At 44.3% G+C, this 25,123-nt stretch overlaps 1 protein-coding gene across 7 annotated transcripts in view; it reads right to left on the bottom strand.

The window, feature by feature from the left end:
* nphp4 (nephronophthisis 4) overlaps nt 1–25,123 on the bottom strand; it is a 118,931-nt gene that overhangs the window by 16,705 nt on the left and 77,103 nt on the right. For 6 of the 7 annotated variants that reach the window (XM_078093762.1, XM_040193297.2, XM_078093780.1 and 3 more), the window contains 8 exons: nt 23,925–24,082; nt 21,624–21,815; nt 19,124–19,311; nt 14,116–14,270; nt 13,225–13,408; nt 6,006–6,140; nt 2,132–2,268; nt 784–1,007 (listed from right to left, as the gene is read on the bottom strand). In XM_078093762.1, the coding sequence (XP_077949888.1) occupies nt 784–1,007; nt 2,132–2,268; nt 6,006–6,140; nt 13,225–13,408; nt 14,116–14,270; nt 19,124–19,311; nt 21,624–21,815; nt 23,925–24,082 (1,373 nt within the window). Of the gene's footprint in view, nt 1–783; nt 1,008–2,131; nt 2,269–6,005; nt 6,141–13,220; nt 13,409–14,115; nt 14,271–19,123; nt 19,312–21,623; nt 21,816–23,924; nt 24,083–25,123 lie in introns of all 7 variants that reach the window. The other variant, XM_078093777.1, reaches the window with a different exon arrangement.

Here is a 25,123-nt window from a genome sequence, read left to right as displayed (position 1 = left end):
GTGAATCAGACTCGCACAACCTGCATAAAAAACAGTCACACAAACTTCATCTTGATTTTCTCGTGTCGGTGTGGAGGACGGGATTTCTTAATCCCTTCTGCAAAGCACTGTTGGCATCACTTAATGGGAGGAGCTGATTTCCTTCAGCATTACCAATCCTTTCAGAAGCTGTTTAAGTTGTCATTGGTGGCATAATGAGAGCAACAATAAGGATCTAATCAGCATGCTGAATAAGCAGTCGTGACTGGCAGCACTATGGGCACCGGGTGAAGATTTCTGAGACTCTTGTTTTTAGAGGCAGCCTTGGTTTGGTGAGGTGGTTAATTAACTTGAGAATAGGATGCCACTCTTGACATGTTTCTTCTTCTCCTGTTGATGCTGAACATCTGGTTTAATGTTGCTTTACTGCCCTCTACTGCCAGTTTTTTTTGTCCTCACGGTATCGGCAACCCTTGATATCGTGAGCTAAAGCATCTCTTCAAAGAACAAAGTTCTAGATTAAACATGTCTCACAGAGGGGAGAGACAAGTGTGAAGACACCCTACTTTATTAAAGCAGGATGGAAATAGGTTCTATCTCCAGTGCTGCTGAGTCACCTTTGGGAAGGAAGGAAGGGCTGGGAATGGAAAACGCGTACAGTACAGAAACGCATACGCAGCTGTTGTGTTGAGACTCGGGACGAAACCTCTCAACTAACAGCGCTCCTCTTAGTTAGCGTCCCATACTGAACACACAAACCGTTATGGGAGGGATGACGGCGTGACGCCGCCGCCAGAGTCTCACCTGAGCTCCGGGTCGTCGCTGTGAATGGTGACCGTCTGAGGGACGTTGAAGGGATTTTTAAGGACAAACTCCATGTACTCAGCGGCGCCCAGGCCGGCGTAGAGCAGGTGCTGGGTGGTTATGGACCGGCTCAGCATGTTGCCGATTGCCTCCGCCTCGCTGTGCTTCCCGCTGGGTTTGATCTGATGAGGTTCTCTGGCAAACCGGGCTTCCGTAGTCCGATCCTAACAGCCAAGGACAGTGGCAAATGTTTAGCGCAGTCCAACACCAGGACATTCTGTAAAATATGGAAATTGATTACCCAAACCTCCCACTGTACATCAGCACTGTTTATAGAGCAAAGACCTGGTGTCATATTGATTGTCATTTGAACCCGCAACATTTCAGGTTGGTGGTATTTAAAGCCGTAGAATGGCTACATGACCGATACCGCCGTAGTTCCAATGCGATAACATGTTAGGGTTGAATTCTGATGCGGTTTGAATGAGTACTCAGCCAGCTGAATGTTACTTTCCTTTGTGTTGAAATGACCTTTTCAAAACCTTTAAAGACTAATAGATTTTACAATGGCCGGTAGAAAGAAATTCCACATATTGACAATTTCCATCACCCGCTGAGCAGAGTTTATTATTAAATTATGACATGGAAATATATACAGTGTTGTTTGCTTTGTTCAAACCCTTTAATATAAAAGGTTGCAATAAACACCAGGGATCCTATCCAGTAGGTACAGTTATCTAAAAGAAAAATGTACAACCTTAAATTGAGTTTCAAAGTCAGGTTTGTTAACACTGAGGTTCCACACCGGTCTACGGGGCGGTAGAATCATGCCGGGGATAAACCCGGACCAAATTAGGCTGTGGCCATCAGGCAGAAAGGTATAATCCAAATTGGAAAGCCACTCTTAAATCTTGTTCCTGTGCAAGCGGGACTCAGGAATACTTCCCACAGCATTGCCAGTGTGGCGGACGCCTTACCACAGGAAACGCAATGTGTAAAATGTCTCAGGCAGACATTCACCACAGTCAAAATCACATTTAGCGTGTGCACCCATGGGTGAAGGAACAAGATGTGCCTTCGGGTAGAAGAACAATTAACACCTTCTTATACAGTCACTAAAACACAGAGGGCAGAAGGGCACAGCGCCACGAGAATTGTAACACGGGCGGGGAGACGCTCCACGCCGCTGTGAGAGCTCCCTCGTGGCATCTTACGGCGCCAGAAGGAGAGGCCTTCCTCCGCCTCGCCTGTCCCTTTTTTTGGAGATTTAAGTGAAAGCGGCACACGGGGTGGGGGGGAGTGGCTATTTTCGTCCCGCCATTGGCGCCAGTGCGACGTTTGACCTCACCGTGACCTTCGGTTCGTCCGTGCCCTCCCGCCGACGCACTGCGGCCATGCAGTCGAGCTTGCGGCGCCGGCCGTCGGGCCCGTTTAGGTTGGGCTGCGCCTCCATCTCCGGTCCGGGTGCCTGTGCGGCGTTCCTCCCTGTGAGGGACAAACAGACCGTAATCATGAATCCACTTAAAGTGGAATCTAATCCTTTTACCGTTTTGGACCATATGTCCTGAAAAAACCCTCCAAACGTCCGCGGGAGAGAGACGCTGACGGATTAAAGTATTGTTGGAGCACAAGAAACAACAGCTTGAAAACAAACATTCGAACCAACTGGGCCGGAGCCCCAATGCCGGGTAAACACACTCCCTCCTCCTCCCCAATTATCTTTTGTCTCCATGGCAATTTACCTTTTTACGAGCACCAATGTGCCGTATTAAAACAGCTGAATCATTTACAGCACCAAATAATCCATCCTCATTTGAACTGGATCATGCAAATCACCCTTGTACTTTATACGCTGTGACAAGAGAATTTGTCTAATCCGGTAGTTTGAACAACAGTCACAGCTGCCTGTATTTTTTGTGATCTAAAAAACGATTTCTCTGGAGTAGGTTTGTGAAGGATGCGGGAAGAGAAACTGACTCATTCAAATGTGTCTGTTGAATTTTCAAGCACCAAATGCTGATATCCGATGATCACACGGATGTCTTTGTATGGCTGCTGGGTTTAGAACTTTAGCCAAATGAAAAAAAAAGTTGTAGAAAAATATGTATATTCTCAAAAGGTAAAACATAACTTTCTGAGGTCGGAGGTATCTCATAGCCGCTAGTAAACTCTTCTGGTCTCCAACCTCCAAGTAGACAAATGACTGCCTTTTTCGTGGGGCCCCTTGAAACTGATTTATCTTCATTATTCTGTGCAACTTCAAATGTTGCTTTAAGTGTGTTTGCATTATATCTCCTTATGATGTCATTGTTTTAAATTGACATGTTTACAGTGCGCTTCGTGTTTTGGTCAATTTGAACTGAGTTAATTCGACCCAAAGTCCCTAGATATCTAACCAATCAACAAACGGCCCTGAATCATTCTCGTCATTAAGCAATAAAACCCATCAAATATACAATGAAATGTAGTTCATTGGGATTTTATGTAATGGACCAACAGAAAATGCGATCTGGTGCGACCAATTGCCTTCACAAGTCATAGAATTAGTAAATCGGGTTCACATTACATTACACATCATTTAGCTGACGCTTTTATCCAAAGCGACTTACAATAAGTGCATTTCAACCAAAAGAACAAGAAACCGTGCAAGTCCATCAAATAAGCCGATTTACAACTTGCTACAGCTCAGAGCCATTGTAAGTACACTTTGTTAGTCTTTTAGTGGAGGTGGAGTCTTTAGTTTTGCGGCGGAAGATGTGAAGGCTCCCTGCGGTCCTGGTGTCTTCAGAGAGCTCGTTCCACCATTTCGGAGCAAGGACAGCAAAGAGTGGTGATCTAGTCGAGTGTTTTGCTCTCAGTGAGGGAGGGTTGAGCAGTTTAGCAGATGCAGAGCGGAGAGTGCGGGTCGGGATGTCGGGTTTCACCATGTCCTGGGTGTAAGCTGGACCCGATCCATTCACAGCATGGACCATGGTACGTGAGCGCCAGTGTTTAGAACTGGATGCGGGCAGATTTTGGAAGGTTTAGCAAAGTGCACCTGTCTGCCACTTAATCTCAGTACAAATACACCGGTTCTGTGAAGGCCTCAGTTTGTTAGAGAGCATTACTGAAGAGCATCATGACGACGAAGGAGCTCACCAAACAGCTCAGGGATAAAGCTGTAGCCAAATATCAATCTCAAGCTTTTGACCTTTCACAGATAAACCATAAAAGCCATCGTGAAAAAATGGAATGAATATGGCACAACCACACGCCTACCAAGAGAAGGTGACCCACCCAAACTGACAAGCCAGAAAAGTTGAAGATTAATCAGAGAAGCAACCCAGAGGACCATGTTAACTCTGGAGGAGCTGCAAAGATCCACAGCTGAGCTGAGCGAATCTGTCTACAGGACAACGATTAGCCGTTTACTCCACGAAGCTGCCCTTTATGGAAGAGTGACAAAGAGAAAGTAAACCAGTTTTCCACAAGCCGTGTGGGAGGAGACGCTCTGGTCAGATGAGACCAAAATTGAACTTTTTGGCCTCAATGCAAAATGCTGTGTGGAGAAAACACAACACCGCCCCTCACCCTGAGCACACCGAGCAACATGGTGGAGGTAACATCAAGCTTCTCTCTCACAGGGAAACTAGTGGATGGAGCCAAAATACAGAGCAATGAAAAGCAAGAAAATGTGATGCAGTCTGCAAAAGACACGAGAGTGGGACGGGGGTTCAACTCCCAGCCGGACAACGACCCTTAACATACAGCCAGAGCTACGACTGAATGGTTTAGACCAAATCATGATCATGATCATGCCCAGACCTCAATCAAATTAAGAATCTATAGCAATATTTCACAATTGCTGTTCACAGACTGTCTCCATCCAATCTGACAGGGCATCGGCTTTTTTGCCAAGATGAATGAACATTTCCATCTCTCGATGTGCAAAGCAAGCTGGTGGAGACATGCAGCTGGAAATGCAGCGAAGTTTTGACTCAGGAGGGTGAATAATTATGCACCCACGTTTTTGTTTGAGTGTCCAAAATACCTTTTTTATTGCATGTTATGTTGATCAAACGGGGGGAAAAAGTTAATTCAAGACTATTTAAATTCTAGTTTGTACCGGTACAAAATGGAAAAAAGGTCCAAGGGGGTGAATGCCTATTCAAGACGCTGTACATGCAATGGAAATACTTTCCCCTACACATCAATAGGGGAAAGAAATTCCACATAAATTCTTTATTTATTTTTTCCTTCTCAAGAATCACTTTTTATCTCTGCGCATTTTTCCCCGAGTGTCCTTATCGGCGAGGCACTGGGTCGACTGCCTGTCACCTCAGCAGATAGTGTCTGGCCACAGCGCTTCCTTCAGAGCCACAGGCAGGAGCAGGACAGATCACAGCGCACAGCTTCAGCGTGGCTAACTGTAGCGACTGTACTCCAGTGGAGGCAATTAGGCCCGTTGTATGTTTAAATGTCACAGGAAGGTGGAGTGGAAGGAGCCAGGAGTGCAGCGCGTAGAGCAGAGGTGGCGGCGGTGTTGGAGGAGGAGAGAGGTAAGCAACAAACAAAGAGCGCCGGTGAACTGACCGTGTTCGCACATCAAAACCAGCTGTGAATGAACTTCTTCGTCAGAGTGGGATTTATTCTTCAGCGGCCGGACTCATTTTAAATTATTATAAGCAATTACTTCTTTGCAACAAGTAATGTTGATGCCTCTTACAGTGTGTGTTAGTGTCTCTGCACACTTTAAAGGACTGCACACCGGTTGAAGGCTTGTCTAATTGAGGAAAGAATTGGCCATCCGGTGTGTGTGTGTGTGTGTGTGTGTGTGTGTGTGTGTGTGTGTGTGTGTGTGTGTGTGTGTGTGTTCCTCTGTGCGAGCACATGCAAGCACAGAAAATTCAAACAGCACTGTGGCTAGCCACCAGAGATGCTTCTGCAAGCTCAATTAGGCTGAAAATTGAGTGCTTCAGTGGTGCAGCCAAGAGACAGAATGTGAAATGGATCCGGTAGAGTTGATGAAAGCGGCAGCGTGGTCACCGCCCAAATGAAGGACGTTAATTGCTCCGTGGCGTAGATTACACACACACACACACACACACACACACACACGTGTGCTTACTCATACACTGAGTGCAGAAAAACATAAACGGCAGAGTCAATGAACGTGAAGTTAACCGAAATGTTGGTACATTAACAGTGACAGGATTCAGTGGGCTGTGGATTAAAGTGCTTGCCATTGAGTTGGAGGGTGTTTCTGGAGGACAGGCTTCCTCCTCTGAATCCAACACTCCCTCCGCGAGGAGTTATGATGTTAAGATGAGATGCCATCACGTCTGTGGCCCTCCTGCTGCTAGGATCTACTGGGCACCCTGTGGAAGTGAAACAAAGTGTTTAGTTTGCCATCTAGCATCTGATTACACCTACACTTAAAGCATAAAAACTCATAAAAACTTGTATGAAGCCATTCGTGAGCCCATTAAGAGGCTCACAAAAAATAAATAGCTGCCGTGGGTTTGTATTTGTGCCACCCGAATGCAATGGGTGTTACTTTTTCTCTCCATGTTTGAAAGTGTAGTTTCCGTCAATATATTTGATTTAACAAATGCATTTCTTCAATGGACTACATTTGCCATCAACAATGATTGGACATTCACGTGAAAAGGGACGTTTTTTTCCTTTCAAGCTAACTATACTCCTACATGCAACATTTTGACGTTCTTTTGATAACATCCCAGTTCATAATTCAAATATTTAGTACCAAAGACAGAAGCTGGTCAGTCTACGTGGATCTTTTGTTTCATAACACGCTCTTCCTCCCTATCTAGATCATTCTGGAGCGCAGCCCAGGAGGCCAGAGGGTATTTGATGGCACATATACAGTGTGTGCAGGTCTACACGAACGGTTCCAGCGTTTACTTTCCTTCTTGATAAGTGGGCAGGTTGGCCTTGGACTGCAGGTGTTTATATTTAAGGTGCTTTGGTTTGATATTGATTTATTTTAAGATGCGCCGTTTGCCAAAAAGTGAAAGAAGACCGCGTTCAGTCTAGAATGAGGATTAAGAGCTTTGCCTGGAGGTTGTCCTCATTCTCAATCAGTATCAGGATCATAACTGATAGAAGCAACTTCATCTCTGTAGCGCTAGATTTGATTCATTCAATTTTGAAAGCATATCCACGTAACTCCAGTGGCTTGAGACTGTGATCTGAAGCCAAAAGTTTGCTTTGAAGTCACATGTGAAACCATACATTTTCATTGTAGACGATGCCAAAGTGAACGCAGTCCAGGTTTAAACCCTGGCTTAGAACACTCAGGGCAGGATCAATACATGAAGACAGGCCTACAGTGATTAATTAGTGGCCTGAAATTGCCCGGGGTCTGGACACCAAATCCTTGCGGCCCTGCAAGTGTCATGCTGATTGATGGTGAATGGTCGACCTCTGTCCGGTTTGCTTCTTGGTGCTCGCTGCCGGAGATGCAGTAAGACGTTAAATATATCCAGCATTCTGATTTCTTTAAGCATCTGTAATGACAGCAAACTTAATGTGCCATTGTATAAATCACCAGGCTGATTGTTTGGGATATTACTGCAAAACCAGACTCTTGTATGTCTCCCTTTATGCTCATGATGGCTCTTTTTAAGGCAAGTGGATAAGTACGCACTCCAGGGTGCTCTTGGACAAAGACAGTAATTGATGGTCAATACCAAGGCTTCCTTGTGTTTTTCAACCGCGCTATAAGCACAAAACGTGTATGAGATAATTGCTCGCAGTCACACAACACGAATCGTGCAGCAATGTACCTTCTTCACTTTGAATTAGCACATTGCAAAATGATTTTTGGCTGCAATTTAAAGGCCAACATATGCAATCTGTTTGATACAATTCAAAACACTTGAATGAAGAAGTAATTAAAAGTAACTTTTTAAATCACTACACTCTGACATGATGATACCATTATTCCCATCAGCTTACAAGTATTGTAACACAACTTTCTCAATTGAGGTGCTTAATTGTGGTGTAAGAAGTCCCTGAGAGGCTCCGGGATACCTCTCGTATGACACATACTGAGTGCAGCAGTTAAGTGGCTTTTCCGCCCAGAACTCGCACCTCTGAGCATGCAGGAGTTTTTGAAGGGGAGCCACAAGTACCATCCAGATCTTTTTAGAGGCAAACTCCTGTCATCAGCAAACTGATAATGGGCGGCAGCTAAATGAGTAATGGGGAGGCGGTGTTGCCATGCAAACAGACACAGACAGCACAGTCCTGCAGATTAATGGGTGAGGTGTCTGCCGTCTCAGTCCATTCCCCTCTGCATCCATCACCCTCCCCTGGCCACACAACTTGGCACAATGCATTTGTTTGAGTTATATTTTCCAAATATTACTTCTGCTGTCAAATAAATATCTAAAATCAATGCCAAAGCCACCGAGAGCCCACGCCTGGCGGCTCATTACGGACCTTTTAGCGTGCGTTTCTTATGTGTCAAGGAAAGGCTTTGATGATGGACAGAATTGTACAAAGGGCGAGAAAGGACGCGATAAGATGAACGCCGGGTGCTCCTTGCTTACAATGAAACAAATGGCCCGATAATGAACCCAATTATGGAGCAGTGATTGTATCAGTCAATCATTTTAATTAATGGGCTATCACTAGAACCATCTTAAGGCTCATCAGATAACGCCTTCTTTAGCGCTAATCCAGGTTGATGTGCGCGTCTTGGTCTCGGTCACATTATCCGTCCCTAACTGCTGAATCATGCCGGCCGATTGTTGAGACGCAGCTGATGATCCGCATGGCTGGAAACGAAAGCTGATCCTCCCGGTTTGTGTTGCGTAGAGGAAGCACAGCACCGTCGAGGCTGCCTCTGTGGAGTTGAGTAATTGTAAAAGTGCCAGGGGGCTAAACTCTATCAAATTTATTGACTTCCTCCTCTCTGTTGCATGACAATAACCCTACTCGGCACTACCCCACCTGCTTGTCCTCTTTGCTCTGCCGGCGGTTCTCGAGGTTAAGCCCACAACAAACCACTGATTTACTGGCCTCAAGAACAAACGGGAGCAAGCACCAAGGGGGTTTCAAAGTAGTGTGCAATATTCGATTTATTCTGCCTCCCCGTTCCAGGCCACTGACCTTTCAAAATAAGCAGATTCCCTCTCACCTCAGGGCTAAAAGCAAGGTTGATAAAGTGGGGCCTTAGTGCGCCAGCAGCAAGAGCTTTTAATAAGACAGTATCTGCCCCCCTTGGGGGAAGTCACCCAGCTAAACTAATTGTCAGGTAAATTTCACTGATATTTAGTTCCACTGGTGGCAGCTTTAGGTAGGGAACCCTCTCCTCTATCCCGCTGCAACAGTCCCTCTCCACAGGGCTTATCAGGACACTGCAGATGAGCAGCACCGCGCGATCTGCAGAAGGTGCTAATCTGTCTTCTCTACTCTGCTGAAGCAGATACGCGTGCGTGTGTGTGTGTGTGTGTGTGTGTGTGTGTGTGTGTGTGTGTGTGTGTGTGTGTGTGTGTGTGTGTGTGTGTGTGTGTGTGCAGCAAAAAGGACAGCAAGAGCCAGTGAGAGATGGAGAAACGATACAGACACAGCTCAGTCAGCAAAATGATTTCATATCAATAGGCCTTTTCCTCTGCTGATACATGTAACCTGTTTAAAAAATTGGACGTTACTTTCAGCTAATATTAACTAAAATTAATTAACACTATCCATTGTTAGTCAATGCTACAGTAGATTATCTGAATTGTTAACGGTCTAACTTTTTTAAAGTTTTCAGCCAAATTTGTTCAATGAAAGCGACTCTAATCAATATAATGGATCAAATGATGTGAATGGGGCCGCTCATAGTGATGCTCCATGTCGACTGGATGTGACAAGATGATGATGATATCAAATAGTATTGCTTCATGATTTCATCAATTTCTGAATGTATCAAATAAAGATGATTATATTTAGCCGTCCCTACTAAAATGTGTTGGAAAGCAGACGTTCAAGTACAGCTCATCGAGCATCCGTTGATTTTCGTCTTTACCTTTTTATTTGTACCATTCAGAGAAAATCCAATTGCATTTACTTGCATCTTTTCAAAAACCAAATAAAAAAAACCACACACATAAATTTGCTTTGTGACCAGTCTAAAGACGCCAGAAATGACTAAATAGTAACAAGGGAAGAAATTTGTCAATACACAGCTCACTTTTTAATAAAATCAAAGAGGCCAAACAATATTGCCATTCTGCGGTAGCACTGCTTGCTAGAGAAGGGTTATGTAGACACAACTGAATGCACACACCCACAGAACAAGCGTGTCGTACTGTGTGCATTGCTTTTGAGTTGAGTCTATACCCCTTCGACTTGGTTTCTCACGTACAATCCTCAGATCCTTCCCTTTACTTCTATCCATCTGCCATCGATCTTAGTCTGAGAAAGATCATATGATAAAACAGGCCATCAATTAATCCTCAGTATCAGTCTGTGGAAAAGCTGTGGGTTCTAAATCATAATGACAACATGGATTAAAAAGATTACACACTGTTTATTTACTATCTTTAGGACAAAGTTTTTCGCACATAGAGACGATTCTCCCTTGACTCTGCAGACTTAGTACAAATTTTTTAAATGTTTTTAGGTTGAAAATGTCTCTTGAATGAATCTCTTCCCCAGCCATCTTTATTTTTTCCACTCAGAGTCCATGTGGCTTTAGCAGATGAAACGGACAACGCCTTGTAGCTTTCCCCCTGGATTCACCAGTTTCATGAGATGAGCAGGCGGCCGTCATGCTTTACAGCCGCATCATCTGCTCCTGCACTGTACTCTGTGTGGGACCTGCTTGCAATCCGCCACATTTTCACAACTTTCTTACCCTGATTAAGCCACTTTCTATACTACTACTATCTAATTTACCGTCTAATTAGTTACTTGTCGATCTCACCTTGTGATGATTAAAAAAGGATATCATTCGGCGTTTCACTCTTCATTTGGAAATAAAAGTCTGGCACTCATTTTTTTCCAATGAAGCCAAATTTTTCGCAATTCCCCAACGGGGCGAAGTAAAGAAACGATTAGAAATGGCAGAGTGCAGTATGTAGCCAGGACAGCATGCTTGTGAATTAGAACTGAGTAGATAAATGGGTATAAGGGAATATTCCCCGTGAGTCACCATAATACGTAGTCTGAGCACAAAAATGTTAAATTTCATAGTAGCTCGACGGAAAAAAACACCAAGTATAGTGAACAACAATTCTACATAGGTGATGCCTGCACCATGGTGTACTGTAGGGAGTAGTGCTGCCAAATTGTACAGCGTGCCAACATTTTGTAAATTTCAATCAAAATCAAGCAGCATTAGGAATAAATGCAGAGAAAACCAATGATTGACTGAAATGTAATATAAATAGGGTTGGCATATCAAGACAACACTATAAACTAGTCAATATCGTTAAGTATATTTAGATCGACGTTATTTTAAATAACGTTCACAGGAGATTTTAGCCCCGGTGAGGAAAAAGCTTTCACTGCTTTAGTGTCCTGTTTTTCTTTTCTCTCACATTCCGTGTCGTCAACCATTCGACAACCTCCCCTCACCTCTTAAGCTAAAATCCAGAGGCTTTATCTGCTAAACCGTCACCACAGAAACATCGCCTGCTATTCTGCTTGGCCAGAATGCATTTCATCCAGTGGGGTTAGTAGTTTTTTTTTTTCCAAACAATAAAAGTAGCCATGTAATCCTTGTATTGAACTTGGAAATCACAAATATTGGAGTTACAGGGTTCTCACGTGATGTCAGTGATGTACTCTACCTGCCTGCCGCCCTGAATCATCACACAACCCGTCCACGCTCTGCTGCACCTGTCTGTCTGCATGTCCGTGTGTAAGCATGAGCGCGTACCTTCTTGGCACGTTTGAGTGATTTGATATGCACACACGCGAGTGTGTGTGTGTGTGTGTGCGCAGCTCATAATAAATCTTTGTCAAACTTGTCCCACAGCAAATCCATCAGTCATATTTTTAGTAACTTCTGATGATCAAGCCCCCCCCGTTAATGACAGAGCTTTACAGCCATTACCACCCACGAAATGAGGGCGCTTATTTATTACAGCTTGATGACAGGCAAGAGGAGAAAACGCATCTCCACAGAGAGGCAGGAAGACAGCGCGTGTGATACAAGGGCAAAGGGTAAATGGATGAATGGGACAAAACGGGAAGACAGCGATAAAGAGCGAAGAGAAAAAAAGTGAGAAAGGCAGCGACAGATGGAGCCAGTGAAACAAAAGAAAAGTGCTTGCAAGTCCTCCCTCCGTGGATGGATTCCGACTGTCGGCCGAGGCGCCTGATGGATATCTGAGTCGTGATTGGAATTTACATGCCAGACACGGACTTGCTCCTCCCATCGGGAAATATCCCGATGTGCTCTCAACCTGCCTTGAGTGATAAGTGCCGGCATATTTAGCACCCAACAATGGCACTTGGCAGATTTTTTTCTGAGGCCCCCCCCAGAATGCTGCATTGTTTATGAGGGGGAGTAGCGTTTCAACAGTTGATTAACGGCGTGGACGCTATCGTCAGCTGCCATCGCGCGGCGGGGGGCACGTCGGGCCCAAATTGGATGAGTGCGAGGGGAGAGGAAAGGTGCTCAGTTGCTAGACGGAGTGGAACTATCACATCAAGATATTCCGCTTTGGCACAATGTTTGCTTTGCAAGCCTGCACACATCCAGGGAATGGAGGAAAGGAAACTTTCAACAGCGGCAGCGGCCCTGGGGATTTGCTGTCATTTCCCAACTGTAAACGTAAACAGACGACGTACACTCAAAGACTTATAATCCAAGGCTCCGAATGGATATATAACCAGAATATAAAACAAACATGTCATAGGTAGTAGGAGGTTTGGGTGATATTGAAATTGGATTTTATTGAAAATAAATACAGATTTACAGTGTTTTGAGAATGCAAATATCTAGCTATTCGCAGCAGCCCTCATCCAATATATTCACTCTACTTTCTCTTCTGTGCCCAAAAGGGGACGGTGCTCCATTTGTTTTTGTTTTTGTTTTTAGATTTCAAGTTTCTCGACAGGATTTTATGCTATTGGTAATACAAAGACTGCTGTCAGATGAATTCCTAACACACACACATTATTCAATTCTGCATCAATGTGCCTTTACCACAAAGAATCTTGTGCTCATTCATCAGACACTACTATTGTATCAAGGTAAACAATGTCAAATTGGTTCTCACCAAATCTGCGTCCCTGAACAATCTGGACTTTGCAATCAGCACAATCAGGGAAAGCAGATCATTGATAATGTTTAAAGGATGTACATCATGACGGTTCCTGTATTTACTTTCTTTGAGATTTCCAGTAAGATCCATGTGTGTGATATTCTATGCTGACGTTAGTCATGGGCATGTCAGCACTTCAACAATCCAAAAAGAAAAGTCTTGCAGTACTTGCCTATGTTGCCTGTGCGTATGTGCAGCCGGCCCCGGATGATGGTGTGCACCGACATGGGCGTGCGAGCAGGACGTAGGCCCACATCTGTGCTGGTCAGCAGGGTGTCGTCTCCCAAGTAATCAGTGGTCAGCACCTCCACCTCGTGAAGGGCCTGCACCGCTGATTTACCTTGACGCAACATGTACTGGGGATGCGAAGAAGGGCGTGAGAATAGTAACTGGGTATAATTTATTCACAAGCATGCGTTAAACACAAATGTGCTGATTAAGACAGGAGGGGGTGGGGCATGATTAAATGGAAACGGACAAAAAAAGCACATTACACGCCAGGAGTGGGAGTTTGAGTTATTGCTAAATGAATAATGTCAAAGCTGTTAAGCCCGGTGGTAAACGACTCCTTTACTTTTTTCTCATTAAACACTTTACAAACTTCCCCAAGTTGAAAAACAAATCAATTCCACATCAAGGTCGGCAAGAGAGTTTCTGTCCAATCAATCAATGAATAGCAGGGTGGTGGAAAAGTAAAAATTAAAACTCCTTTAATGTGTAATTTGCTTCGGTCAAATCCTTTAACACAAAGGGAAGATGACAAAAAACTGATGGTTGAACAGCCACGGCTCATGAATCAAGTTTGTTTACAATATGATGAATGTTTCAGTATTTGACATTCTATTATCAGAAGCTGTTTTCTCTGCAACGCCCGGTTCCCTGCAGATGCTGCATGAATCTACGACGGACGCACGAGCGTTACGATGCGTCACGATAGGACACACACGTGTAAACAGATGGCGCAGTGAACGCTGTCGCTGGGAGTTAATTTAATTTTATTCCGACAAATAATCCCTTTTGATGCTGCTACATTTGAGTCCTATGTGGACCTCCAGTCTTTTACCTTGAGCTCGACGGCAGTAGAACCTATGAGGAGCAACGAGTCGCTGTCCCAGACGTCGATGTGCATGGTGTGGAGGGCCAGGTAGCGCAGGAACCAGCGCCTCTCTCCGGGCTTCAGGGAGTCTACTCTGAACTGCACCTGCAGGCCCGGGGAGGCTTAGAGAGGGAGGAGGGGGGAGAGGAGGGGGGAGAGGAGGGGGGAGAGGAGGGGGGGGGTACTTTAGCATGGAGTGGAAAACATTGTACCCTGTTCAAAAATGAATGATGATCTGTTTGGCACGATAAGGAATGAGGACATCGTCTTCTTACATAGCTACAAGCGCTAAAAATAGTGAGAGAGAAAGGAACGGTGCAGCTGTATTGGTTGTTTAACAATAGCAGCTCATATTTAGCACATCTTTTTCTATTGTCAAAAAAAAAAAACTAAAACATTTAGCTAGCTGCTCTTGGTAACCCTACCAAGCAAGTCAACTGAAAATAACATAAGCAGGACGAATAAGTCCCTGCTGAGCGAGGTTGGTTGGAGCAACAATCAAAGTCTAAACTTGTGAATGTAGAAGTGAAGCAGTTAGTGGATTAATCCTTTGATCAACAGAAAAGAAACTGCTGACTACTCTAATAAACAGTTTGTTGTTTAAGTCATTTAAAATCGACTGTGTTACAAACGTTTGTATCTGACAATCCCAGAGGAAGTCACCATTTCGATGATTACGTGAGGCTTTCGCTTCGGTCCAGAAGGCTTTGAATATGGAGGCAAAGCCGTGAGATCGGCTCCCAGCTGTCAACCTTGTGGACACAACTGAACGGGTGCAGCAGCCATCGACTGGGAGTCATTAGGTCTGGTGATTGTGCTTGATGGGAGTACAATAACCAGGGAGTATAGGCCAATCACAAAATAAGAAGCACCCTAGGGTTCCCATATTTCAAGATGATAATGGTGCCTAACGCGCACAGAGAACCTTGAGAGTCATTTCATGAACAGCGAGCTAAACTCGGGGCATTAATCAGCACATCCACCGCGGATGTCCCACTCCATCACTTGTTTTTTATTATTTAAATATTATACACAGTTGTAGGAGTACATCTATTCTAAAGATAATGGCTATGGTATAAATAGTAAGCCAATTGTTATTTTGTTCACTCCAGCAAAAATGTGCAACCAGCATGTGATTCTCTCAGGACCAATCAGTGACGCACCGACCCGGAATCAGACTCATCCTCTGACTCTGAGCAGCCAAAACAGAAGGGACCTCACCACCACCACCACCACCACCACCACCACCGAGCCAACTCGGCGGGTGAGCGGGTACAATCGGTCAGCCGCGACCCAAAACCCAACGTGGGTCGTAGTAGAGGTCCCTTCCTCGTTCATAACTTCAGTTTGTTACGGCAGGTGGTGCTGTGTCAGTGTGTGTGACTTTTAATTCATATTTATTTAAAATCATCATGTCATGTACGATAGTGATGTTCTATCCTACGTACTTGGTTTAAGGTTTAAAAGCCAGCAAAACAGCATCATGAGAAACTAAAACGCTGCAGATTGGTTTGGTTGTGCTGCAGCTCTTCATATTGACTTTAAGGTAACCTCAGGTTTCACAGCCGCGTAAGATCCACCCACAAGGGAAAGTTTTTCTACTTATCAGATATTTAAAATGAAAAAGAAAGAAAAACTGTCTACGGGAACCTCCACCTCCAGACAGGCTATGACTGATTTTGTTTGACAATATTCAAGAAAAAGATAAAGGGAAGACAAACAAAGACCAAAGCGGCCTATTTATACACACTATTTCTGTGCCGCTTTTCCCTTTGCCTAACCCACAGTGACTCCCTCACCTCCCTCTTATCCCAGCGACGCTCTCCACTTGCAACATTAATTCTCCCAGCATGCTCTTGGCTTATACGCAGTGGATGGGTGGCAATGAGAGCACCGGGGGAGAATGGGTGAAAGAGGGTGTGCTTTGTGCTGACAGATCTGGCCCAAGGGTTGTGTGTGTGTGTGTGTGTGTGTCTTTTTTGGTGTGCAGCTTGGTCTGAAGACGAGGAGCAGCACACAGTCCCCCCCCCGCGCGCCCCCCACCGTGGATAGTGTGCCTGGTGTGCACGCAGCAGTGAAGGCACATTGAAAACCCTGCTGGGGATCAACAACTCTGTGAAGGCTGGAGGCAAAAAAAATGTGAGGATGAACTGAGCGTGGAGCCAGATGGAGAGGCTGACGCAAACCAGAGCATCCCGCTAGAATACGGATCCCTTAAAAAAACAACAACGTGATGGCACTCTGAGGTTTGCCACTGCAATGCTAGAGATTTGATGCAATTTTTTTGTCTTGTTTTTAAACAGCAATGTGTGCCTCATACTGCTGGAATGATAACTAGTGGCAGAATACATCAGCTGATTAATCTCTCATTAAACAGGAATCCTGTCAAACTATATTAGCCAACGTAGAATTGGTTAACTATATGCATTTAAAAGGAGAACGGCGTACATGATACTGAGGTCCCATTTTTGTAATTTCAGGTTGTAGCGAGCATATTGCAAATTAAGTCATCATTTTTGTAAAAATGACTTTCTGACAAAACAAATTATTTCTAAAGGAGACAATGGCATTGTCATTTTACCTTGAATTATTTTAATTGTTACTACCTACAGTCTAAGCATTGCGATTGTTTGCACATAATCGTTAAACTTGGGCACCTATTGCCTGAAAGAGCACTTGCATCGCTGCGTGTGCTGACTTGAATGAGGTAAACAGCAGGATACCAAACTGGGTCTCACTTCAGTCTCTTTAGTGGCACACTGGGAGAGAATGTTATGGAGTGGAGGAGTCGATTGTCCTCCTGGTAACACAATGAGAGTCATACTGCTTTATCTGGAGCGCGGATACTAAGGAAATACAATATTATTCGGTTAAGCAGCAGCTGGCAATCGCGCGTGATTGGGACCATAACATTGAAAATGAAGAAAATACAGCTTAACTAAATTGCCGGCTAATTACAAAAACAAAAGTTTTTAGCACTTTCTGTTAAGAGAGATTATTTCCTGACAAGTTCCTTATTTCCAGCCACATTTAGATTCAGACTGAAACACGGCAGCACCTTTTACATACGAGCTGTAACACTAACTTGATGCAATCTCTCAGACCTCAGTGGTGAACGGAGCGTGACATAAAAGGTCCAGAGCAGGGTTAAGGAATTGAACAGGAACTCCCACCCTGCAGCACACAGAATCAGAACTCCGAACGGCCGCAGCCCCTTTGAAGCCGAGACGTATTCCATATTCTCTCTGAAGCGCCGTCTCTCAACCTCACTCACACTGAAGGAGGAGGGAGCAGTCAGTGGATCGTTGATCTTGTACAACGTCGTATCGGTATAGATCTCTTTAACTGCAGTCAATAAATGTTCAATGTTTTACATAACATCCGTTTGTACGATTACAAAAGACTATAAAAACATTTCCTCCCCTTAATCAGTGTCTGTAAAATGCAGAGAGATGGTCAGAAGGTGTCCCGTCCCAAATTGTCAAAACAGTGAAGTGAAACCTGCACCTGTTAAAATGAATGAATGCCACAGGGTTGGACAGAAGTCTCATTTTGACACATTTTTATATGATAGGAAAACCGGGACTGCTGGGAAGGTCTTATTACTATAAAGTTCTACAGAACTGTACGTAAAGTCTTTTAAAGGATTTTCCCCAAAACGCAAAAAGCTAAAGCACTGCACATTTTCTTGTCCACTTGGAGACAGCGAAAACAATATAGACACATTATCTCCTTGTGAAGTTTTACTATGATTATTATTTAACTACTTAGCAGATGTCAAGTCTGTCCAATCATCGTGCTCTGGTTTTGCCAATACGCTGCTCATTAGCATCTTGATAACCAATTTCCTCCAGTAACTAATGACAAGCTGTTCTGGAACAATTATCATTAGTTCTATTGCTAATATAAAGATATTGATTAGTGACGCTTTTAAAGCACTTTAAATAGACCGCAAATCACAGTGAGTTGATTTTTTTGGTTAAGTAATCTCAGTGACAGTGATAACGAGGGAGCGATATATGGCATTCGGTGCATAAATATATCATCAAACAACTATTTTGCCGCATCCACCGACCCAGGTAGTGCAATGTGGAGAGCTGAAACACACATTTTACAACTTTGCAGCTGAACTAATTGATGTGGTCGAGACCTACTGGAAAAGTGTTCACCACAATGCACGCCACATTATGTCTGCCGACCCTGGCAGTGAGTCCTGTTTGTGCACCGATTTACTGGTGTGGCTTGTTAAGCGCGTTGACCCCACCATCCTTTAAATGCGTGTAGTTCAGCAGTTGTGAGTAAATAGGTGGAAGAGCTCTTTGGAATATACAGGAGGGATTCGTGGAAGTGTGAACTGGATGATATAGACTGCGAACGATGCACAGACGGAGACATATTGACTGAGTTGGACCGGAGTGTCTGCGTCTGGGGAATGGAGAATATGGCGTAGGAGGGAGGAGCGGCATTGTTTGTGTGCTCGATATCACGCGCCGTCAAAAGCTGTAATATCTCTTCCATTTCATTAGTCGATACATGAATAGACTTGACAGCAATCAGCGGCCGTCCGGCTGATGGAAAGAGAAGTGCCTCAGCATCAGAGAACATCACAGCGGTTTGTTGGCACAGATTGTTGTACACTGTTAATCTAGAACGCGGGAAAATAAACCACAGCCTGATTTACACCCAGAATCTGAACATTCTCAAACATGTCAGTATGCATTGAAAACCACTTGTCCACCGCTACGAGTTCCATATCGTACTAATACAAATGAAAGTCAACGACTGGCAGCAGGGTAAGAAAATAAATACAAGTTCAAAAGTTATGTCTACCATAATCATTTTTTAGAAAATACTGTTAATGTACCCACACTGTTGGGACAGAATGGTTTCATTCTGCATAAACATTTAGTGGATGAGATTCACAGGGGCAAATTCCATTCCAGTCAGCAGTGATTTTGCAGCAGTGGATCTTTACCAGAGTTGAAAGTGCCGTCTTTGTTGATGGAGGCCAGGACACAGGGAAGTAACCCAGCAGCTTGTTGTTGGACCTTGTCACTGGTCAGTAGTTTGAGCTGCTGGGATGTGACTGGTGGAAAGCGATAGAACTGGAAGGTGAAGTGGATGTTTTCAGGCCAATTGGCAGCAACACCTGCCGTTGGTATTCTGGCAAAAGACAGACGGTGCTTGATGATTATTCCGAAAAAAATGTGATATAAGAAATATATATATATATATATATATATATATATATACACAGATGATCTATGTGATATCCTGAATACATCAATTTTCCTCTCTCTGATAGTTCGTATTACAACGTGAATGGGGGGAGAAGAGTGGAATGCATATTAGAAAATTGATGGTTGAAAACGTCATTAAAAACCTGGAATGGTGAATCACTTTGGCTTTTGATCAGACAATTTCAATGTAGAAAAAAATAATGATATGCATGTCTCGCACGTCCTCCCAAAGCCCATAACTCACCTTTACAGCTACTTAAAAGTAAAAAAGCAATAATAGAACTTGAGGTGGTAAATCACACCTTTAGAATTGGCTCTAAATTAGACTGCTGATTGAGTGGGTACAAACTCTCTCTACTTTTGATTTATTACTGGTGGATGGCTCGGCTTCTTCTTTAAAACAAGGCCGCACGAAAACTATACGTTTTAGTCTCGTCTGTTATATATAAAAGTGGTTGTATACTGTTTACACAAAGGGAACTATTGGATGCAGTTTGTGTTTGCAAGGACTCCTATGAAGAGAATAAAAAAAATATCTGACTGAGCGAACCTCCTGGTGTTGTGTACTCCTTTTCACACAAACACCCCCCTCTGAGTGTGATTTCACACACACAAAGATCTAAACACACACTTTAAACTGCTGATGACCCACAAAAAGTCCCGGTGAGTCTGCAAGTGCTCGTTTCAGGATGAGGCTCCCTCTGTTTGCGTCTGATGAACAGATCAGTAATAATTCATGGGCTATTCAATAATGGGGGAGGAAAGAAAACACATTTGTAAACAAACTGGGAGTCCTGTGAGCCCCAACACACGTTCAATGAAGGGCCGTCAGAGCGTTGTATGAATTTAAAGTCACTCGCTGTGAAACTTTACTTAAAGAAGCCGCCGCGCTTCATCTTCACAAAGGAGCCGGCAATAATTTCAATTCTGTAAACGGACAATATTGATAATCATGGCACCCGGGTGAGAGCTGGAAATGACACGGCCTACGCGGAGGCTCCCCACTTGCTAGGAACCTCTTGTGCCGCCTCCTGAATATCCCTGCATGCCAAACCCGTTTGTCTTGATTATGAGGCAAACCCACAGAGATGCACACCTCGTGGTTCCAGGTTGCCCTCAGGTGGCCTTGGGAAAAATCAAATGAGCTTTGATATCGTTGCAGTAAACAAGTTAAAGTAAAAAGCCATACTTTTGGATATTAAAATAACCGCTTTGTCTCCAGCTGATAATATGAAAGTGTTTCAACGTACCCAAGGGGTGAATATTTGCTGTTGTAATCTTACAATATAAATAGGCTCTCACTACAAAACTTCCTAGCAAATAGCCTGCAGATAGAAGGTACTTTGATTGCCAGCATGTATACATTCAACGGGATGACGTGCTGAAGAAAGCCTGAAAAAAAGGGTATTACAACAACTGTGGTACAGTCTGTTAAAATGGAACCTGGAAGTCGTCTGACTAGTGTCACTGCATGCCCAAACCTCTTCATTTATCCGTTCACTTATGTGCACGATGTTAATAGTAAACTTGGATGGGCGAGCGGGGGGCTGCTTACACCAGCCACCACCTGTTTAACGCCATCTTTTAGCACACAGGAGGAGCAAAAACATTCTACTTCTATTTGTCCTGAAAACAAAGTAAATCTAGTGGCGCGTGGTACTGGGGAGAGCCTTCTGCACCACATGTCGGCACACAGGAAGTCATGGCAGCTTGACGAACAAGACGGATGAGAGTTGGGTTTATCGAACTGCTGACGGGGGCTGATGACAAGATAGAGGGACACAAAGAGCGGTGTGTTTTGTACCCATCCTTCAGCAGCCCCCCTCCTCTGTCAGCCCCTGACAGAGGGGACACTGGCTCCAGGGTTTCTGTGATGGGGCGCTGACAGAAGCGCAATTCCGCCCGTGTTGACGGGAAATGTGTTTATGTTCTTTTTCCTCAGAGCGCACGTCTGCTTGCTACAGCGTATGGATATGAAATGTGTGTAGAGGCGCCCGGTCTGGCTGAAGTATAATGAAAAAAGAAAGCAGGCACGGTGTAGTCGGGGATAAAGTAACTACTCTTCTATTCAGTAGAAGAGCACGTTTAGATGCAAACCAATGACTGAAATAACAACAATTCAGAAATTTCTGAAAACCTAATAATTATACTTGGACCAAATTGATGCAGATCTCCATGACAACCACAACGGCCTGCTTTCATCCAGTAGTAACACTGCAGCCTCATGCGCCTCACCTGTTAAACGCCAAAAACTGAAAGACCAGCAGGTTTCCCTGAAGAGGGTCCGACTCTTCGCGCTGAGGGTCAAAGGGCACCGGCTCTGTCGGGTCCAGGACTTCTGCCGCCTGCCCAGCAGAGTCCACGATGTCGGGGAAGCCCGCCGAGTAGAGGTGGGCCAGTGAACTTCTGGAGCCGACTGAGCTGGAACTGAGACGGGAGAAGTTAGGGGAGGGCTTCACAACCATGAGCGCACGTCGATCATTCGCCGGGCTAAAAAGGACTCCAGCAGGAGATAATGTGTTGAGCCCGAGATGCACCGGTCTCACTCGGTTGATCTGTAGTTGCAAATGAGGCAGAGAGAAATTATTTGGATGTGAGTCGTTTTATCATTTCAGAGCCAGATGAGCTCGGATCTGTTCCATTCTTACTCCAGATGCTTAACTTTTGGGAGATAAATTGAATATCCCGCCGGACTCGACAAAAGGTGCGGTGAAACTGAGGGTGTCAGTTATATCCGTCAAGCAGCGGCACCTCGAGTAAGGCTGGCGCCAAAAGCGCTCCCTCAGGGTTTTCAAACATAATTGGCAGTTATCTCTAATCATAGTGGCCACCTGTTTTTCTGCAACTGTGGTAACATTCATAACTTTATATACTTTCGGGGCTGACACCCAGCGCTCTGGGTGTGATAAACACAGTGCCCAGATGGCTGGCTGAAGTGCAAGTGCAGGAGAATGAATGAGCATGTTTGGGAATGTGACGGCTGTAATGCTGCCTGAGTCAAGTTGGTAAGCAGCCAAGCTCCCGGCTTTGCATTTTGTGACATTATGACGCCTTGATCAAACTAATTAAGACGGCAACAGTGAAGATGACGGTCGATTGGGGTTTTTCCTCCGCGGGTTTGTCAATTTCATGCTTTCAAAGTTATATCTTAAATGAACCCAAGTTGATTAATATTGAAGCCATCTTTTTCAAAGGGAGTTCAATCAGATATGCGCGGCAGCTTCAATTAAACTTCCTTAGACTTTGTGGTTCTTCTCAAAGAAGTGGGTCATTCCACCCCGAACACAGTCAAAAATATGTTTTTGGCTCCTAGTGAAGCGGCAGCGATGCTTCAGCCCAATGAACTGAGCAGCATCGCGTCTGGATCCAAACTCTGGGATTGGGGAGCGGTTTCGTTGCCAGCTGCTTATTTACAGACACTGTGTGCAAACGCCAGGCCTTGTTTCGGAGTTACTATGCCCATTATTTTCAGGGTGCACTTTCTTATTCGGTGTCCCACCTCAACAGACCTGGCTGCCTTAAGACGTCCTCTCCAAATTAGCTGCAATGAGAACAGTGTTCTGTAACACCAAAGTCAAAACTTCTTCCTTACAGCTCGATTTAACAATGAATTTTCACACAAACAAACAGATTGCCGGGAACATTACCCAAAGTGGCATGTTGAGGCTGACAAAAGGATTCTTTTTAATTGGCTGTGAGCCGCATTCTCAGGCTTGCCGTCAACAGCGCTGTACTTCCCGGTGAACACACGCTGCCAATTAGTGAGCCGATCGATATCCCGCTGCAGATAGCCGGTCAGTGAACCATTGTGGTGGTGACGGACTGTACTGGCGTTCACACAGAGATACCGGGCCAGATACAATCGTTGCATGTTTACAGCAGCCGCGAACAACGAGTAATACTCATGTTCCCCTCTCGTGCTGCCGTTTAGATCTTAGCTACAGCACTAACTGCAGTGAGCCCCATATGGATTCATCTGAAGGAGCCAAGAGGCCTCATCAAGCTTCAGATGTCAGGAATAAACTGGAGCGTCCTTGTCCCGCTAACGTGTTCAACACCAATTAAATTGCGATCCAGTGGATTTGTATCAAGGTGAAACATCATAAGCATGTTCTGTTTAACAGGGCTCTTTATTGATATTCATATCAAACAGCTGATGACCACCAACGTACATGAAGAAGTATTTCGCTCACTTCAGGGATGGTTTTGGGTTTCAGAGAGCAGAACTGTCGTCACACTGAATCTAGTTCAGCTCAACTTGATTGGGAAGCAAAGAGAATGAAAAAGTCCAGCATGTGTTATAAAGGCTGACCGTGTAGTAAAAGGTTAATATGACCAAACAAAAGCAACCGCTTATTCATCTGTACATTTGGCTCCTTTATATGTCTTTCTGTTTCTTTTACTTTCCACCTCCTACTGTGGAAGTATCACTTAACGTTTTTAAGGTACCAGATACTTTCACGACAGCCTCAAGCAAAAACCTATTTGACTTTAGATGATTTCCAATGCCTGAAGAAGACCCCAGAGGAGGCTTACCTGGGCATGCTCACCCCCAGTGTGATGACAGGGGCATGGACGGGAGTGAAGGGCAGCTCCTGAAGTTGGTCTCCTTCGTCCTGAGCTGAAAGTGGCCCATCGCCTTCCCTGTGGAGGTCCATCTCCAGGTGGGCAATGTTGCCGACACCAGAGCAGGCCTGTGGCAAAGTGGGCCAATACATATACGGCGGGTGATTATAAAAACAGCCAAAGATAACGAAAAAAAAAAAGGCCAGCAAAGCTATGGAGAAGGTGACTGCAGATTAGATCATTTTCACGGAGGAAAAGTGCAACAACATAAAACGACACTTATTGGCAGAAGGGAACAGGATTTCAGCCTGCAAGTCAGCATTCTTTCAATACACAGAGCTCTTGTATCTGTTTGGACGTTTACACAGTTCCTGTATCGCACGCATGCATAATATAGCCTTGTCCTTCAATGTACAAAATGATTTCCTCTTAGTAGGCCAAATACTACTGCAGCATCATCATAGCAATTATCACAGAGTCAGTGTCAAAAGCTGCAGGAGGCACAGTTTCTGTATTATAATTTACTTGGTACAAAATTTTAATTGACATGTTCTGTAAATAACAATTAACAGGATGACGTGTGAGTTATCGGAAGCTGTTTTACGCAATTCTTTGAAGTGACATGTGTGGAAACCGTGAGACGCCGGAGGCAGAAGGTGTGACTGTCTCATCAATAATTCCCCACAAGCTTCTTTTCCAATTATCAACTCATTGATTACAGCATGTTGGTTTTGACATTTGGTCAAGATGCAACTCTCAAGTAGTAGAACTGCTTTACAACAAAGGAAAGCAAAAACGCTCATGAATTTTTTCCATTTCCTTCGATACTAGTTCTTAGTGAAGATGCAAATTTTAACAAGTTAGTGAGAAATACCTAGTTTAATTTATCAAAAATACTTTGCCCAAAACTGTTGGGCCCTGGCGTTTGTACAAGTCAGTCTTTAAACCACAAAAATAGTATATTTGTCAAGGAGTATTATTATTTAGGAGTATTTATGGCAGCAGGACGGTGTGTCAAGTAAAGTCAAAATAAACTCCGTTGCCCACGTGTCAGGTAATCGAAGGAAAATGTCACCCAGCTCAACGGCAGGTTTCATCAACACGTTGTCAAACCAATGCATCAATAAGAGCTTCAAACTATGACAGTTTATGTACCCCGTCTAACCCGC

The sequence above is a fragment of the Gasterosteus aculeatus genome, chromosome 2 (genome assembly GCF_964276395.1).
Source record: "Gasterosteus aculeatus chromosome 2, fGasAcu3.hap1.1, whole genome shotgun sequence".
Lineage (NCBI taxonomy): Eukaryota > Metazoa > Chordata > Actinopteri > Perciformes > Gasterosteidae > Gasterosteus > Gasterosteus aculeatus.
This window is presented reverse-complemented; position numbering and strand designations above follow the sequence as displayed.